The 17,460-nt window shown below is 39.1% G+C and overlaps 1 protein-coding gene across 4 annotated transcripts in view; it reads right to left on the reverse strand.

Moving 5' to 3' along the window:
• Positions 1-245: 245 nt before the first annotated feature.
• DPYD (dihydropyrimidine dehydrogenase) overlaps positions 246-17,460 on the reverse strand; it is a 350,974-nt gene continuing 333,759 nt past the window's right edge. For all 4 annotated transcript variants that reach the window (XM_040073309.1, XM_040073306.2, XM_040073310.1 and 1 more), the window contains 3 exons: positions 12,993-13,136; positions 4,257-4,397; positions 246-1,651 (listed from right to left, as the gene is read on the reverse strand). In XM_040073309.1, the coding sequence (XP_039929243.1) occupies positions 1,481-1,651; positions 4,257-4,397; positions 12,993-13,136 (456 nt within the window). In that variant the 3' untranslated portion in view covers positions 246-1,480. The remainder of the gene's footprint in view (positions 1,652-4,256; positions 4,398-12,992; positions 13,137-17,460) is intronic.

The following is a 17,460-nucleotide window of genomic DNA, read 5'->3' on the forward strand; positions in this document are numbered from 1 at the left end:
CTGTGTGTTTGGGGAAGGAAGGCAAAAGGAAGGCAAGTCAAAGGCAGACAAAGAGGTGCCGGAGAGGGGCAAAGAGCATGATACATTCTGCACTGTAGGCAATCAATGGAATAATGTACATGTGAATTAACTCATTAATGGTTCCGGGAGTGAATCTTAGAGATCATGAAATGTCAACTGACAAGGCTCTACAAAGAAAATCTGTTTAGTAAATGCAAAAAGAAAAATCACAAACAAACCCAAGGTGGTTTCAACATTTATTTATAATTCAGTGTTCAATTCATAAATCAGGAAACAAAAGCTAGGATATCTTTTTAATCAAAGCTTTTGCTGCTCACAATATATGGCAGAAGAAATTGAACTGATAGATCATTTATTATTGTTATGAAACTAAGGGCTTTATATTCTTAAGTGGAGTAAAGCAGACAGCAATATGTTCATATTAGAAAGTTCCTACTGTGGGTGAAAAATGGATTAAAATTGAGATATTGTTTAGTAAGACAGATGAATCTGTATTCATTTTTGGCTGTGAAACTGCTAGAACTATACACAGCACCAGGGAAAATCACCTTGCCAGCTTGCCCTGTGTGTCTGTGTTTGACAAACACAGCCTGCAGGGTGTGTGGTCCGTTCAGGTCTGACCTGAAATGTGTACATTCTGGAACATTAATTGGCACAATTAAAAAGTTATTTACAGGATGAGCTTGGAGCAAAAAATGTTGTCGCTTCTCAGAATCCTGAAACGCAACTTGGACTCCCTAATAAGCCATTTTAACTGTTTGCAGAGATCTTACAAGTGTTCACTGAGGGGGGGAAAGTAATGATCAAACCACCCATGCAACACACAAATCTGAAGAGTCCAGCATGTGTCAGTGCAAAGCAAATTTATTTTATAAAGTGACTAGTGTGAAAAAGAATTAGAAAGGATTATAAAAATACACTACCATATGTTGTAGTAGTTGAAAGTGATTAATCCAGTTCTTAAATCCTATTTTAAACTCCCTTTCATTTCTGTCTATAGAAAAATAGAAGCCACATTGCTTTGTGTGAATGCTATGTAGTTAATTACATCTTCTAAGAAACTCTTTTAAAACTAAATGTAATGTTTAATTACAAAATGCTCTCCTTGAAAACAGTTAGCTCATACACTGATTTGTAGTTCATTAAAAATGCTTTCTTAATTATATTTCCATCCAGAAAATACACAGAGATTAAAGAGTCTATAGAGAAGTTTTGAAATCACGGCAAAAATTGTAACAAGAAAGTTACACATCAAATAGTGGACAACCGGCAGCCACGACCACCTTTCTGTAATTTCAAAACTTAATTGTTGCAAAAATAGTAATTGGAAAGCAGTGTTCATTGGAACAGCCATCAGTATTATATTTTTTATAGGAGTAGATTTGCAAGGACTAATTAGAAAGCCAATCAATGGCATCAAACAAGTGTAAAGTTCCCCTCGGCCGCGGGGCCGGGCGGCTCAGCGCGCGGGGTTCACGGCTAAGGGCAGCCCGCGCCTGGGCTCGTAGGGGGTTGTCCTGGAAACCATGCGGATGCAGTCGATGATGGGGCACACGCTGAGACACAGGGTGCAGCCTGTACAGCTGTCAGTAACCGTGGGCAGGTGGGTTTCGGGATCAAACTGGATCGCCTGCAACCAGGAATAAACATCATTGATGTCGCACACGGGAAAGGTCAGAATTGCTCCCGTTCTAGTGTCTGCATTTCCTGCGCTACAGCGCTTGGAGACATCTGGGTGTGATTCTGCACTGCAGCTATAGCAACTGTTCCACTGGCAGGGAACAAAAAAAACCCAAAACAACTCTCTCCAGACACTGAAATTAGAGAGGTGGGCCAAATTACACCTCGGCAAAAGCTCACAGGCCAAAAGGGCTGGTTACAAAAGGAGGAGTTTGCTCCACAATATTTAAACTCCCAGAACGCACTTCTGCTTGATGGAAATATTTCCTAAGATAGCACTGTGCTGGGGTTATTAGTTTACAGGAGACACCAGACCACACCTGTACAGCTTCAGCACTGTGCCCATCACAAGGCATTCTTTTGACTTTTACTTTCAGCACAGCATAATAAAATCAAAGTTAATAAACAGCAGAGAAAACCACAGCTCATTGTCACTGTGTGATTACTTTCCTTTGCAAATCTTCGAAAAGAATATCAGAGTTTGGGGCAGGCAGAGCTTGCTTTAGTTCTCACGTTCCAGCAGTGAATCCTCATTACCAATTAGGGTGATAAGTGTATTTGAACGTGAAGTAACAGTTGCAGTCTCAATGATATAAGCTCCCACTTATAATGGAAATGGGAATTAAAAGCAAAAACAAAAGCATCACATAACCGCAAAGTGTCAATATCTAAAAAGCTAGACCAGAAAAGTAAAAAAATTTAAAATGCAGAAATATCGAATGTCCACTTTGAAGAGTTTAGGAGGGAAAATCAGGCCTGAAAGTTGAACTCTGGCAAACAAGCAGTGTCTTAGCAAATCTCCCTGACCACTGTCAGCATCTGGGGGAGGCAGGGAGGGGATGGGAAGTACCGGCGCTGCTGCAGGTTGGCTCCTAAGGCAGATTGAGGCATTTGGGGTTTCAGTACTAGGAAGGCACAGAAGTTGCTGTAGCAACCAGCAAGGGCATGAAGTCTGTAGTAACTGCCCTGGATCTCTGAGTTTTACTTTAGCTTGAGCACAAAGAGAGCTCCGGCTCGTGAGTATTCAAGGAGGACTTCTTTCTTTCTCTCTCCCTAACAACAATGCACATCTTGAAAGGGAGTTCAAAGAGGAAGAGGAAGTCAGGACTACAGTGCTGACTTTAAATTAAGGAAAGCTTTTCTGTTGGAGTCATACAAGGTGACAGCTGGGTAGAGCAGCATGGATATTTCTGAAAAAAGGGAAGAATAAAGCAGATGCTACTTTGAAGGTGAGGGGAGTTGTTGATTTATTTGCAATTAAGAATTCCTTTGTAATTCTGTTCAATTAATTTCTTTTCAATTTCATTAATTAAATAAGGAAAAAGCATTTTTCTTTTGTGCTCAGAAAACCTTCTGGGGGTTTAAACTTTATTAAATCTAAACCCAATCTCTTGCTCTCTCAGGGTTATATGAAAAATATAATTCTCCTGAGAAATCTGACGTAAGGGGAAAGGTGAAGATTGCAATGTCAAGAAGAAATTTAGACAGTTAAAAGGCTACTGTAGTAATCTATTTTGGTATAAATACACCATTAATTTTCTTGTATCAGCGGAAAAAACCTTTGCTCTGACATACTTGTTTCATATGCAGTTGATTTGCAATGGAAGACATCTTTCTGTGACTTTATGTAGTTCAAGTCATCAGACCAATTATTGGTTAGACTGAATTAAAGGCAAACAAAAACTCATGGTATCCAGAGGACACTTGGTGTGTAATTGTATTTGTTTTTGACAAGCTCTTCTCAGACTAAAATGTATGGAAACATTCATGTAAAAATTATTATTTGCTGCATATTGGATTCCATGGAAGTTATGCTAGACCATATTTTGATTTTCTTAAGGAAAATGAGTCTTCCTGTACTGTGTTTTTTACTGTAGACCAGCCCATCAGCTCCAGTGGACATGGCGTGGAATGGCACCTAGACATGCTGATGTGTTTCATACAACTTGCTACTGTATTGAGCAGAGAAATACTTTGCTGCAAACAGGAGCCTCAGCTCAAAATTGGGCCATTTTCTGGTCACAATGATTTCTGCAAGCTTCAACCTGCTGCTCTAAAACCCGGGCAGTTATCCTGGAGAAAGGATCTGTAACTCAATCAAAATCAAAACAAAACCCCATCTGCCTGAAACTTGAATTTGTTTGGTTACTCTGAGGGAACAAGAACGGAGTTTCTTAAAAAGCATTTGGCAGTAAGGCCAGCCCACGTCTCTCCACACCCCTTGGTAGGAATTCCCTTTCTCCATCATGTACCTGAAAACCATCAAGAACTACATTTACTGCCGTTCAACTTGGGGCTTCTTCATTTTCTTCCTCTTAAAAAGAATCCCAGTTGCAGTCAGAGCCCTGTGACAGTGGCGTGGTCTGTGCAGCCCAGGACCAGCTGTGTTCCAGCATGGCTTGTGAGCCAGAGCCTGGGAGCATGATGGGCTTTGAATTCAACATTTTAGGCATCTGTTTTTACCACCTGCTCATTAACAGAAGGCGAATTCTTTCTTCCCAGCAGCAGAAAGATAATTCATCGTGCCTTTCTGCTAATTACAGCTGTGCTCTTACCTGGTAGCCAGAATCATTACAGGTCATGTAGCATTTGCCACAGTTGATACACATTTCCTCGTCAATCAGAGCCACAACTTGCTCTGTGTTGCACAGATCACCATATGTTCCAATATACTGCAGTGCTTTTCCAATTACATCCTAGGGGGAAAAAAAAAAGTTATCGACTCATTTATAAGATACCTAGTCAGTCTCTACAGCTGCACTGGTACTCCAGTACTTTAACATGGAAGATTTGGCCGTGCATTTTGATGATGTTTAGGATGTTTCTTATAAATTTCCAAGAGGCTGGCCTTCATACCCCCTGTAAAATACAAAGCATTTTCCAAAGAGGCACATTTTGAATGTAGGCAGTACTAGAAGTATACATTGTGTACAAACACACCCTACAAATAGGTAACACACTTAGTACTCAATTTTGCACGTGCTGTTGTTCTGCCATGATTGGGTGAAACTTCAAGAAACAGAACGGTATGTAAACAGGAGTGACGTGCTATAATCACAGCATCTTTGGTCATTTCTCACTAGCACAGATTTAAGAACTCACAGAAAGGAAAGAAAAAACTGAAAAAGAACAATAACAGCTCTTCTCTCTTTAGCAAGATGCACAAACGATATGATCATCAGTTTATTGCAAATACTGTACAGAAGTAAGCTCTGGGTCTAATCCTGCAAGATCTGTTACCTTCACAGGTAGGAACTTGCTGCATCCACCTTACACATCAGTGCTGCAAAAGTATGCACAGCCTATACCAAAAGGAAAAAAGGAAACCTCTGCTATATAAATTAAATGCAGAAATGAGTCCAACCTTGTCTTCCTGGTCTGCTAAGAACTTGCAAACCCAGCACTGCATTCTGAAAGAATGAGGTCTACCTGGTCTTCAGCACTTGTACAATAGTATCTTTATGCAAAAAGACAAATTTCTTTGTTCACTGGATGCAGTATTAGGATTTATGAAGTTGCTTCTAGTGACTGTTGAGGTAGAAAATTCAACCAAATCCTATGCCCAGGAAGAAAGACTGGCAAATTGTACTGTTACCTTGTTCCAAAAACAGTTAAATATTTTCTCTCTGCCAAACCCCATACTAGCTGCCACGTAAAATACCTTGGTTGCATTCATTCAATGCTAAAGGCCTTCCAGTTCCTCTCAGCAACATGCAGAGAACATTAATGCTCTTTCAGCTATGGCACATTGCTAAAGGCAGCATGATGAGCATGGACAGATGACTGTGAGCAAGTTATCACAGCTTAATGAGTTAACACTTATCACTTGAGCTGCGCAAGCTGATTTTGTGCATGGTCCAAAATCACTGCAAATTTGAAGTAAAATCTGTTTGCTTAAACTACTGTAAAAGGTCGATTAACTACTATGAAAGTGTTTCAGCTAATGCTTTTTACTAGAACAAGACTGGAACACGAAGCCCTTGACTGTGACTCCACTGATGAACTATGGTAACTAAATCAAATGTGATCTAGGAACTGCTTACATCCCCATCTTCTCATTTCCAGTTCTTACCCAGAAACATTCATGGATTTACTGGATTTACAGCAGTTTTCAGGTGTCCGCAGTCTGCTGTGTCAGCTGAAATACTGTAGTGGCAGACTTCATCTCCAGCTTGTTTCAACTCTCATGTAGGCTTTCCTGTTGACAAGTCTTGCCTTTTGAACCTGCTGCAGGTTTCAAAATACACGTGTCTGTGTGATCTACTGGCCCCAGCAACGCTAAGTATCCTTGAGCCTCCCCTGTGCATATACAGCCCCCAAACATTCCACGGCTACAAATGCATGTCACCTGTAAGTGATGAGCTGTGTGCTCAAGAATTAAAAAAAAAAAAAAAGATGTAAAACTTCCACAATATACAATTAAGTAGCTGCCTGCCTGTGTTGCAAAAGTATCAACGGGGGAGATTCCTGATAGAGAAGAGCTTTTCAGTCTAAAACCCCCATATATTTAAATTGCATGGGTAATTTTCTTAAGGTGGTTCTGGATTCACACTATTGTTTGGATGTTAACAAAACCCACAGAGCTCAAGTGAGTTGCAGAGATGTACTACTCAAGTAACCATGGAATGGAGCGTCTTGCTTATGAGAGAAGACAAAAAGAACCTTACAAGATGTTTAGCCTAGGAAGATGATGGCAGAGCAAGAATACAATGTCTCTCTCTATATATATACATCAGGGAGGAAAAAGGGCTATTTAAACGAAAATGTTGGCACAAGAACACACGATTGTAAGCCAGCCATGAATAAATTCAAAGCTGGAAATTAGAGAAGGCTTTTTAAATAGGAAAGGAGTGAGGTGGTTAATGTCCTCTCAGGGAAACAGCTGGAGGAAATGGGGGAGACAGTCCAAGGTTTAGGGTAACATTAGATAGCTCAGGAAATGGTTGCTTGAAACAACATGATCAAAATTGATTTTCCAGCTACAAATTTACAAAGGGAATAACATAAACAATGCATAAGGCATGGTGATTTCTGCATTTTTAACCAAGTCTCACCTCTCACAAAAATATACTTTTAGGGACTTAGAATCCAAAATAGGGAGCATGATGGTACTTTAGAAGCCTGAAAGTGATTTCAAAAGACTGTGCCAATGATTTACTGCTCATTTACACTCATTGGTATTGTCTTTTAATCATTTCTTTCTCTCAAGCAAAGACTGTATATTTATCCATTTGTGAAGTTTCAAGATATTATTGGCTAAAAAAGCAATGGTACTTAAAAGATGTTCTGCAGGTGCACTCTTTTACAGCATCTCAGAGCTCCTTGTTTTCATCAAATCATAAATGCTTGGAACAAAATAAACAGTGCAGCAAGAAATAACCAGATTTCAATGTTTAAAGCAGTTTTACTCCAAAAAGCAACTGTCTAAAATGGGACTATGGGATTCCAAACTTGGTATATCTCAACGGCCTCTGGATCAAATTTGCACTGTTTACAGATTAATTTTTTTTTTTTTTTTGCCAACTGCCAGACCTGCAAACAGAAGCCAGGTTCTGAAAGTCAAGCTGTGTTCATTCTGGCTTATTCATTACCAGCAGCAATTTAAAAAACAAAACAAAACAACACAACAAACAAACAAACAAAAACCAAACAAAAAACCAAATCCAAACTGGAAGTTAAATTTGGTCCTAAGCTGCACCTTTGTGACAGCAGGGACCTAGGGTACTCTTTTGATTACTGCAGCGCTGTCCTCCTCAACATAACTGAAAAAAATGTTTCATGTTCTGAAAAAAACTGGGAAAGGAATGTAGTCCTGCAACTGGAACTGTCAGGGAATTCAGTTGCCATGGAGAGAATCAGAGCAGAATCCATTAGTTTTATGTTACTAATGAATACAGAAGAAAAATTTTCTTTGTCACTAAGCTAAGCAGACGTGGGTTTGAATAAACACAAGAAGAAGATCTGTTCAGCAGGATATTAGTTCTGCAATTCTACAATAGGTGCATTTTAGTTAATATATCAACCATTTAATGATGATCAGCTTTTAATTAGTCATCATATTAGTAAACCTATATTTGTATATACAATTCATGGTTCAGCTCTGGTCCTTGTAGACCTGCTATGTCCATCTTCATGCAGATGCTTTTGTAGAAGACCACAGGGTGTCCTAGAGATGATGAACATCACAGGCCTCTCTTTAGGAAGTCATGCACAGTGCAGGTGCTGCATGTCATAAAGCAAGACAAAGGGAACACACATTAGGGAGGTACCTGCCTTCCACCTGATCTTTTTCAGCAATAAATGTAAGGTATGGTCAGAGAGCAAGAGATGAAAAGAAGGAATGTTAGAAATAAAACTATGGATTAAAGAATAAAAAGTCACCAGAATCTGAGGGTACATGGCCAAGGTCAATTTACAGTAAAGTAGCTTATAAAAATACACAAAACTAACTTTTCTTGAAAGATTACAGATGCTTTGCCAATACTTAAAAATAGCTCCTAAAGGTACGCTGGGAATTAGGCACCTCTAAACCTTGTTTTCACTACAACAGCTGCAGCACTAACTAAAGTGGGCCTTAGAAAATAATTCCAATCATAGAACCATACCATATCATACAATATTCTGAGTTGGAAGGGACCCACGTCATTGAGTCCAATTACTGGCTATGCACAGGACAATCCCAAAAAATCACAGTGTATGCCTGTGAGTGTTGTCCACTTAAATGAACCTTTGTGACATAATTCAATATGGTTTCTCTAATGAAAATTATGTTTCTTGTACTGATCACAATTTATTATGAAGGCTGTGAAGTAATAAATTCAAAAAACCCCTCTTAAAAAACCAAAACCCTAGTAATTTTAATGTTTGACAGAGGCCTGTGACACAAGAAAGCTCTGAAATTAACTAGCTATGAAGTGGCTAAACAGAGCAAAAAATAAAGAGCTGGAATACAATGATCAATGTTCAGAAAAGGCAAAGTATTAGCAGAACAAAGTGTCTCAATTTTCTGGTTTAGCTATGATGCTGTTTGATATGCTTGAGTGTGTTTCAGGAAAAGCTTTGAACCAGAAGATTGTAGACTTGATACAAGTTTTCATTTGAACTAAATTACAATCCAAGGAATTTGCAGGTATTTTATAAAACTAGATGAACAGGTACTATCACAGTGAAAAAATGCAGTTTGACAAGCAGCTTATCAAAGTAAGTAACTTTTGCTGATCGTGCCAACAGATACATTCAAGATTAAAGAAAGCTGTAAGAGAAAATAGGGTAGGAGACACCACCGACAGCTCATGGAACTGTCCTGTTCAGAGGCAAACAAAGTAGCCCCCATAACTAATGTAGTTCTGTTTATCTAATTAATCAGCCATGACATGGAATACTCAGTCATTCCAGTTTTACCAACAGAAGCGCAGTGCCCCGGAGCACTGGGCAATGATTAATGGGATGAAATTTAACAAGTCTAAATGAGGCAATCCTTCTACCACATTCAGAGTGGGGAGGGAAAGAGGAAGTTTGGATTTCTAGGATTTCTCCCCATATCTAAAGACTGACATTTACTTAACCACTATATATAATGAGAATATTCTCTGAGGTACTGTGGAGAAGCGAAGCGAAGCGAAGCGAGAAAAGAAAAGAGAAGAGAAAAGAGAAGAGGAGAGGAGAGGAGAGGAGAGGAGAGGAGAGGAGAGGAGAGGAGAGGAGAGGAGAGGAGAGGAGAGGAGAGGAGAGGAGAGGAGAGGAGAGGAGAGGAGAGGAGAGGAGAGGAGAGGAGAGGAGAGGAGAGGAGAGGAGAGGAGAGGAGAGGAGAGGAGAGGAGAGGAGAGGAGAGGAGAGGAGAGGAGAGACGAGACCATTATGGGCTGTCACAGGGGAGATTATTTCTGCGATTGATGTTGGAGTATAAACTTGGAAGAAGCAGCCTTAGAGTCCCATAACTTAAGGGAGACACACGCATAGTTCCCCTTGAAATATGCGACGTCTCCACATTTATGATGAAGATGACAGTGTGGTCTTTTCCAGGCAGGCAAGCACAAGGTAAAACTACTCACGTTAAACACATAGATACGTGCCAGGAAAGATCCAAACAGTACAAAATAGTTAAGGCAAGATAGAGCTATCTTTACTTGAATATTCCTCAACTCTCAAGAGGCTTTTAGAGATTTAGCACAGCATTGGACTAAATGTGGCTAATGCCTCCCACAGTGCTGGCTTTTAGATGGGTGCTTACACATCAGCAAAAAAAGACTTGCATATATGTATGTGCAAAAGACCATGTAAATGTATCTGCATAAACAAGAGTGAAAAATATTTTAAACATATTTTGTGGATATTTTTCCAGCAAGTGGAACAGCATATCATGCCTCAGCTAAGAGAGCTGTGTGAGAATGTTTGAACTACCAAACACTTTCTACAGCAAGGCATCCAGAATAAAAAAAGGAGAGAAAAAAAAAGAGCAGATAAATAGTGACTGATTATTGTGGTATAGGCCCCAAAGGACAAAGAACTAAATTATTAGGAAGAAAAACACAAGAATATAGAAGGAGAGAAATTAAAGCAATAAGGAGGCAATCTGAGGTAGGCAAATACATCTGTGGGAGCTGTACAAAACTGCAACTGAAAAGAAAAGATCCAGGGCACATACCCACAGAGAGCACAATTTCTAATATTACAGACAAGTGAGAAAAGAATAAACAACTCTGCCAAATATCAAAATATGCAGTTTCAATTAATATTGAAAAACAGAGAAAGAGAAAAGTCATGGGAAAAGATTTTGGATAATCACAGAGGGGTTTCAAATCGACAAATAAATGGCAATTTGACAGCATGTGGAATTTATATGTGTGTTGGAATTTACATATCACCAACCCAACAGCCAATTACACAGATGAGGAAATTTTGGGGAGGCATCAGGGAATTTGTAGCAACCCCCCAAAAATACAATCAGGCAATGGAGGGGTCATAGCTCTTTCAAGGGCACCTATCTCTTCTTTAGGTACAGGAAATGGGTCTAGAGTACCCCCAGAACCTTCTCTTTTTCAGGCTGAACAACCACAAGTCTCATTCTGTCTACATAGGAAAGGTGCTCCTGCTGTTTGATCATCTCAGTCACACTCTGAGGGCTTCCTTATTGTGTCTGACTTTGTCCAAGAGCTACTGTACATCTCTGCAGACCTCTAGGACTTTTCCCCTGATTTCCTCTTTGTTGGGGTGAATCACTCCGGAGCTTGGAAGAGGTGATTTTTGTATATTACCAGTTTGCTTGGGCCTCTCTTTCATTTCATGGGGTTTTTTTTCCATGGTTTTATTTCCTCTGCCAAGCAGATCCCTGAGGAGGCCATATTCTCACTCCTCCCTGTGACTGAAGTTGCTGGTTCTTTCCCCCCTTCTTTCCCTGCTGCCACTGCCGACGGGCTTGGTGCTGGGGCTGTCCTGCAGCTGGCTGCCAGTGGCTCTGTCAGCCCCGGGGGAGCTCCCAGCAGCTTCCCACAGAAGCCACCCCTGCAGCCTCACCTCGAGCAAACCTTGCCATGCAACACCTCTCCCTGCTGGTTTTGTCATTACGGTGAGAACATTCCCTTCGAAAGAGATGGTCAGACTGAAAGACTGACAGGAGTCAGCTTTGGCAAAGCCTGTCTTCTTCTAATGGCTTCAGTCACATTTTATCAAAGGGGTGAGGAAGATGATACCCTGATTTCTCTGGCTGAGAAGCTCCTGAGACAGCACTCAGAAGTATTCAGTATCTGTGTAAACAAATGTTTGTGTTTGGGGGAATTAATTTTCCTCTTCCCTGCAGTGGGGTCTCTTTTCTTCTTTTTAATCTATCTCCTACTACTTGGCTCTTTTTTTGCTTTTCTACTTGGAGTTAGGCATGATAAATTATTGACTTCAATTTTTAAAGGTTTTTTTTTCTAGTCTTCACGTCTATTTTTCCCTCTTGCTAAATTTTTCCCTTCATTCAGTTTATTTGCTTTTGGATGGTTATCAGTTTTTTGGTTTTCTGCTGTTTTCAGAAGCAAGCCATCTCATTGAAAATGCAGTTATTGGCTGTTGCTTCTTCTTTCTCTTTTTCCCTACATCAATACTCTCCCTGCAAGGAGAACAGAACCATGAAACCTCTGAGGTCAAACAGGCTTTGAAAATGCTTATCATAGTGAGGAAAAAAGAGTAGACTGCTGTTCTTCGGAACTTTTTGTATATGTATGTAGAAGGGAACCTCAGCAGAAGAGAAGGGGAGAGATTTTCAAAAGCCTGACATAAACCAAAGTAAGCAACCCAAAAACCTGAGAGAAGTCTACAGAAGTGGCAAACTAATTAACTTAAACAGGAAGATTATTCAAAATTTCTCCTTGTCTGGTTCTGCCCTCCTACCAGCTAGCTTGGAATAATGGATGCATTGGTAAACTGCAAAATTCTCTTGGAAATTGTGTGATTTCCTGAGCCACATGTTCTGTTTTATCCTTGACCTTATGTGTTCAAGAATTCTTACACGTCTTACATGTAGATATCTGATATTCTCCCATATATGAAGAAGAAGAGAGTCAACAAGGTCAACAGATAAAATTTTCATATTGCTTTATAAATGGTCTACATGGGAATGTCGATTTTAAAAAAATACATTTTTCCTATTCAGACTTGAAGTTTAAGTAAGCTCCAAAGTGAACACCTAGAATAATTAGCTCATTCCGTTTCAGTTTATTGATATTTATTGACTACCTAAGGGAAGGGAAAAGCTTCAATGTATGGATTATGCAGTAGATAAGGGTCACAGGCTTTATTTTTACCTTGACATTTACTCATTGTAGACGGTGGATCAGCTACTTAGACAAACATTCTCCAGCTTTAAAAGTTCAATCTCTAAACCTATGACACAGCTTTTACATGTACTGAACACCAGCCTTTGCCATCGATCCTGCATGAGGGATGGAGGCATTTAGCACAGTGCAAGTAATCAAAAGGTATCATGCAAAACAGCTCATACTGTAGCATTCAAACGGAAAGAAATTCTAACAGTTCTGCTTTGTTCTTCAAGGCATTACGCCTGCTTGATCTGCAACTACTGTTCCATTGCCTGAATATCTTCATTCTAAAAATGACATTAGGGAAATATCTACACATGTGCATCACAAATCATTTCCCATCGATTTTGGTTAAAAGCTAGAAAGTCTGCATAAAGACTTGTCTTTGATGCCCTTTAACAAGCTTAAAAGCAGTAATAACCAACCCAAACTGCTAGAAATGACTGTGCATGTCAACTGCCCATCACTTCTTATGCATGTATTTTTTGTTACCTTGATTGCTGGAATGGGCTTCTTTGGAACAAAGTGCTTTTTCTCAGGAAGCTCAGCAGCCATGTTCTGTGCCTTAAGTTTAATCTTGTTCTCAGCTATTATCCTTTTGCGTTGCTCCAGGTAAGGCCCAAAACTGGGCAGTTTCTGAAACAAAAATCAGTAAACAGGATTATGCTTAGTAAGCAGGTGTCATAAAAAGATGAGTCTGATCCCAAGGGTGAGACCTCAAGTCCACGCTGACTGCAACTTGCTTCTTATTCAGGAAGCTGAAATTGAAATCAGTAAGACTGCATCAGAGTGAGAAGTGAATAAAAGTCAAATATGAACATTGGGATCTGACTTGGAAATATATACTGAATATTAAAATATTAATATCTCACAGCAGAAAAATAGCTGAATTGCAGGTCAGCATCCAACAGTCTATTATTTCCCCATTGCATTCTTGCTTATATATAAAAATGTATCACGTTAAATAATTCAAATGCATAACTTTATTTCTGTTTCATTTTATACTATGTGGAAAGGTATCATAAAATTATCAGTTTACACAGAAGGCTTCCACCTTCTTTTAAGATTATTTGTATCAATATCTGAATAAATCAATACATATTTTTAAAGCTTACAAACACGTATTTGGTAGTGTCATAACACAAGGCTGTTTTGATCTGTCAAAGGCTAACAAACACAAAATGAACTGAAACACATTATAATCTCCTAATTTTCCTATACATTCCACTGGCAATCCTTTCTGCAAAATTTAGTCCTTGAACCCAATTAAGCAAACTCCAGAGGAAGACTTCACTGAATTGCAAAACTCATGTCTCACCCAAGAACATGAAAGAGCTACATTAGATTTCCTAAAACACTCATCTTCCTGAAAAAAAAATTCTGTTGCTTACTTGCGAGAGATACGGACAACTGTAGTGTGCTACAATCACAGTTTTAGCTGAGTGAAAAATGGACTTTTACTTGATGTAATAGACCATGGCCTTCCCCCCCCGAAACTAGTTCCTTATTCTGCAGAAGTATTTTATCCACCTTACACAAGCCTGTTCAGAAGCTACGGCAGTACTGCAGAAAGCAGCAGGTAGTAACAGGGGACACACAGCCTGAGCAGCTGCTGGCATTAATTCACGCTAATAATACAACCTCAAAGAGCATATCGAACAAGATACAGTATTGCTGTGCTTATCAATTTTTTAAGAGGGAATTTCAATGTGAATTTTAAACCCCAGATTATTTAAAAATTTACAAATTATTATTTTTTAAAATGAAGTAAATCCAGAAGAGGTTACCCTGCTCTTCTGCAAATCCTTAGGAGAAAAATTCTTCAATGATCTCTGTCAGTCACAATACCCAACCTTGGCAACTCAGGTTTCTTGCTATGACAAAAAAAAGCATTTTTGGTTGCTGGGTTTTGGGCACTCTGAGGATACAGCCAGAGGGTGAGGTCCTTGAAACTGAGATTTGGGTTGCGGTCTCAACACATTTTTAACAGTAAGTCAGCTCCAGCCTCTCCACGTCCAGGATCTCCCCAGAGGTGCCTCCCGCAGGCTGGGACTGAACCCTGCTCTGGGTCACAGCCACAGCCTGGGCAAAAGCGAGGCAGGACTGGGGGTGCTGCAGATCCCATGCCTCCCAAATGTAGGGGCAGCCCGAGTTTGCCCGCTGGCAGAGGGCTCTTGTCTGCTCAATAGGAACTTTGCTCCTTCATGTCATGTTCAAGGGCTTCCTTACGGGCATCAAACTTTCCTTTCTGTGCAGTTGCTGTGCATGAAATGTTCTAGACATCTAAAATCAGGCTTTGAGAATTCCAGCAAACAGCAGTAAGGTGGTGGCCTTACATACTGAATTCAATTAAGGCAGCAAAAGCAGAATTATTTTAAACAGCAAAATGAGTAGAAGGAAGAATTTGTCGAATTCCAGTCTAATCAATAGGCTCTAAAGCACACACACATAAAACTCAATCCTCTATATGACTTTTAGAAAACCTAAAACTTCTTGCAGAATTCTAAAAATTACAAATTTTTATAGAAAGTGTTCTTGTATGTCTACTAGGCTGAATCAATTAGAAATATTTTTTTGGCTATGAATGAGTAGTAGCTATGTCACTGAGGAACCATTTCCTCTCCATAATTTATGTGCTGATGCCAACAACTTTGGTTTGAGAGGGCAGGAGACCTGATGACAAAGCTTTTTTGGATTCTTTCCTGTCTGGCCAGGAATTGAATTGCTGACTTTGAGAGTAGGTAGCAAAGCTAATTTTGCTGAGGTTTTAACTGAAGTAGTAGAGAGAGGAGACAGCTGTTTACGGCTTGACTGATTGAAGATCATCTTCGGAAACAACAGACAAATCTTTGCAGAAAAAAACCTTTTCTTTTTTGTTCTCTTAATATATACCAAACCTCCCAATTTCTACTGACAGAAACATTTAATTTCAATAAGAATGTTGAAATTAAATAGGTGATCTAAGGAAAAGTGTGAAAAAAGAAACTATTTCTGTGTATAGATGAAAACTGAATGACAAAGGTTAATTAATTTTCATAGTTGTGAGATGGAAGTATTTAGATTTTTATATCTAACATAGCTGCTAACTGGAATGTACAGAAGGCATTTTGAGAAGTGTGCAATGCCTTAATTTCCATAATTCAGATGTTTTGTAATGACATGTGTGCAGTTAAAATAAACCATATAATCCACATATTTTAAAAATAAATTATGATTACTCTAGAAAACTGTCATCCAACATTCATATTTGCTGTGCACTGCTGTTTCTCAATCAAGAATTTGGCTAAATGGAATTTAAAATAATTAAGGAAATACACAGGTCTTGGTCCAGGCTTGGACACACACACAATGAGCTTCCAGTGACTTCACAGAAGGTGACTCTGTGCCCATACAAATGGCCTGCTTATTTTGTGTTTGGGGTCTAGTAGTTCACAAGCAGCCAAGCCAAATTTCATTAAACAACACTGAAAACTAGCAATCTTTTCTATAGCAATAAATAATACATGAAAATATAGCCTCGGGAGCTTAGGAAGGACTTATTGATGGTTCCCCTTATGAGTAATGCACAGACATATGGAATGTTGAGGAGACTGCTTATTGTTCAGAGCTGGGGTTTCAAACATTTTGCAGTCAAAGGCCATATGAAATGGCAAAAAATATTTTAATGAAGTGTGCTATTGGATATAGCAAAAGTGGAACATGTTGCAATAACTGCAGAAGAGATGGATATTGAAGAGTTTTTAAAATTAAATCACCTCTAATCATTGTAGAGGACAACTTCCTAAGCACATGGGGGATTTAACAAATTCCCAATGAAAGCACAAGCACAGAGCTTGGTGTGTGTAACTCTGTTTGCTTTTGAAATCTTTATACAGTACTTTTATTATTTTATTTTCGAGATATTTCAGTGTCACTAAACTCTCCATACTCTGGCATCTTTTTCACATCAACATCTGCCTAGAAAAAAAAAAATAATGTGAATATGTGGAGCATAGCAAGTGCTTAGAAGATTGCAACAAGCAGAGTAATTAGATAATTCTTGTCTACTTATATATCTGTATCAGTGATGTCTATAGCTGCATTATTTGTATCCATCTGTCTCTATATAGACATAATTCAATGTGTTTCTACTGGAGGGATAACATCAAGAATGGAGTCTAAATAAATATATTAAGTGGAATTATTTCATTGTTTATAATTGCATTATCACAAAACTGTAAGCTTGAAATATTTTGCTGGAGTATTTTACAGAAAGAAAACAAAAATCTGAATTCTCCCCCCACCTCTGCTTCCAGAATCTGCCTTTCAACTGATGAACTGTATAAATCTTCAGCAACATTGTGATTTTTTTTTTCAGTACTTTCTCCAGGGATTCATCATTGATGAATTTGTTCTTACCAAAAACCCTAAATCCTGCTCATTTAAAGATAACAGTATCTTCCACTAAACTTGTCTCTATTCAGATATAAAAAGGCATTACCCTGCCAATAGAGAACTGACAACTTAATGAATCAACAATGAAACCTTAAGCCAGAGAGCTTTAAGGTGAGTAAGTCTGTTTTGATTATAATTTATTCACGGATCAATCTAAAGGTAATTGAGCATATTATGAACTAAAAAAGGTGCCTGTTTCCTAATGGCTAAAAGTAGAGAGAATCCTCCACTTCAGACTGCTGCAATTTTTATGGGCACACCAGCAAGCAGGGGAATAGGCTGGTGTACAGGGCACTGCAACAGGCATCAGATGACCCAGACTTTATTTCTAACTTGGAAACTGATCTGATCCTTAATCTGGGAAAATCCATGTATGTCTCCATGATGTAGTCATGGGTTCCTTATTTGGGATCTGTCTGCTCCTAAGGGGCTGGATGCCATCTACTGTTAAAAGGCACAGATTTCAGCTGGCACAGTGTATGGGGTTTGCATGGCAAGGTTTTGGTAGTGGTGGGCTACAGGGGAT

The sequence above is a fragment of the Hirundo rustica genome, chromosome 9, assembly GCF_015227805.2.
Source record: "Hirundo rustica isolate bHirRus1 chromosome 9, bHirRus1.pri.v3, whole genome shotgun sequence".
Classification (NCBI taxonomy): domain Eukaryota; kingdom Metazoa; phylum Chordata; class Aves; order Passeriformes; family Hirundinidae; genus Hirundo; species Hirundo rustica.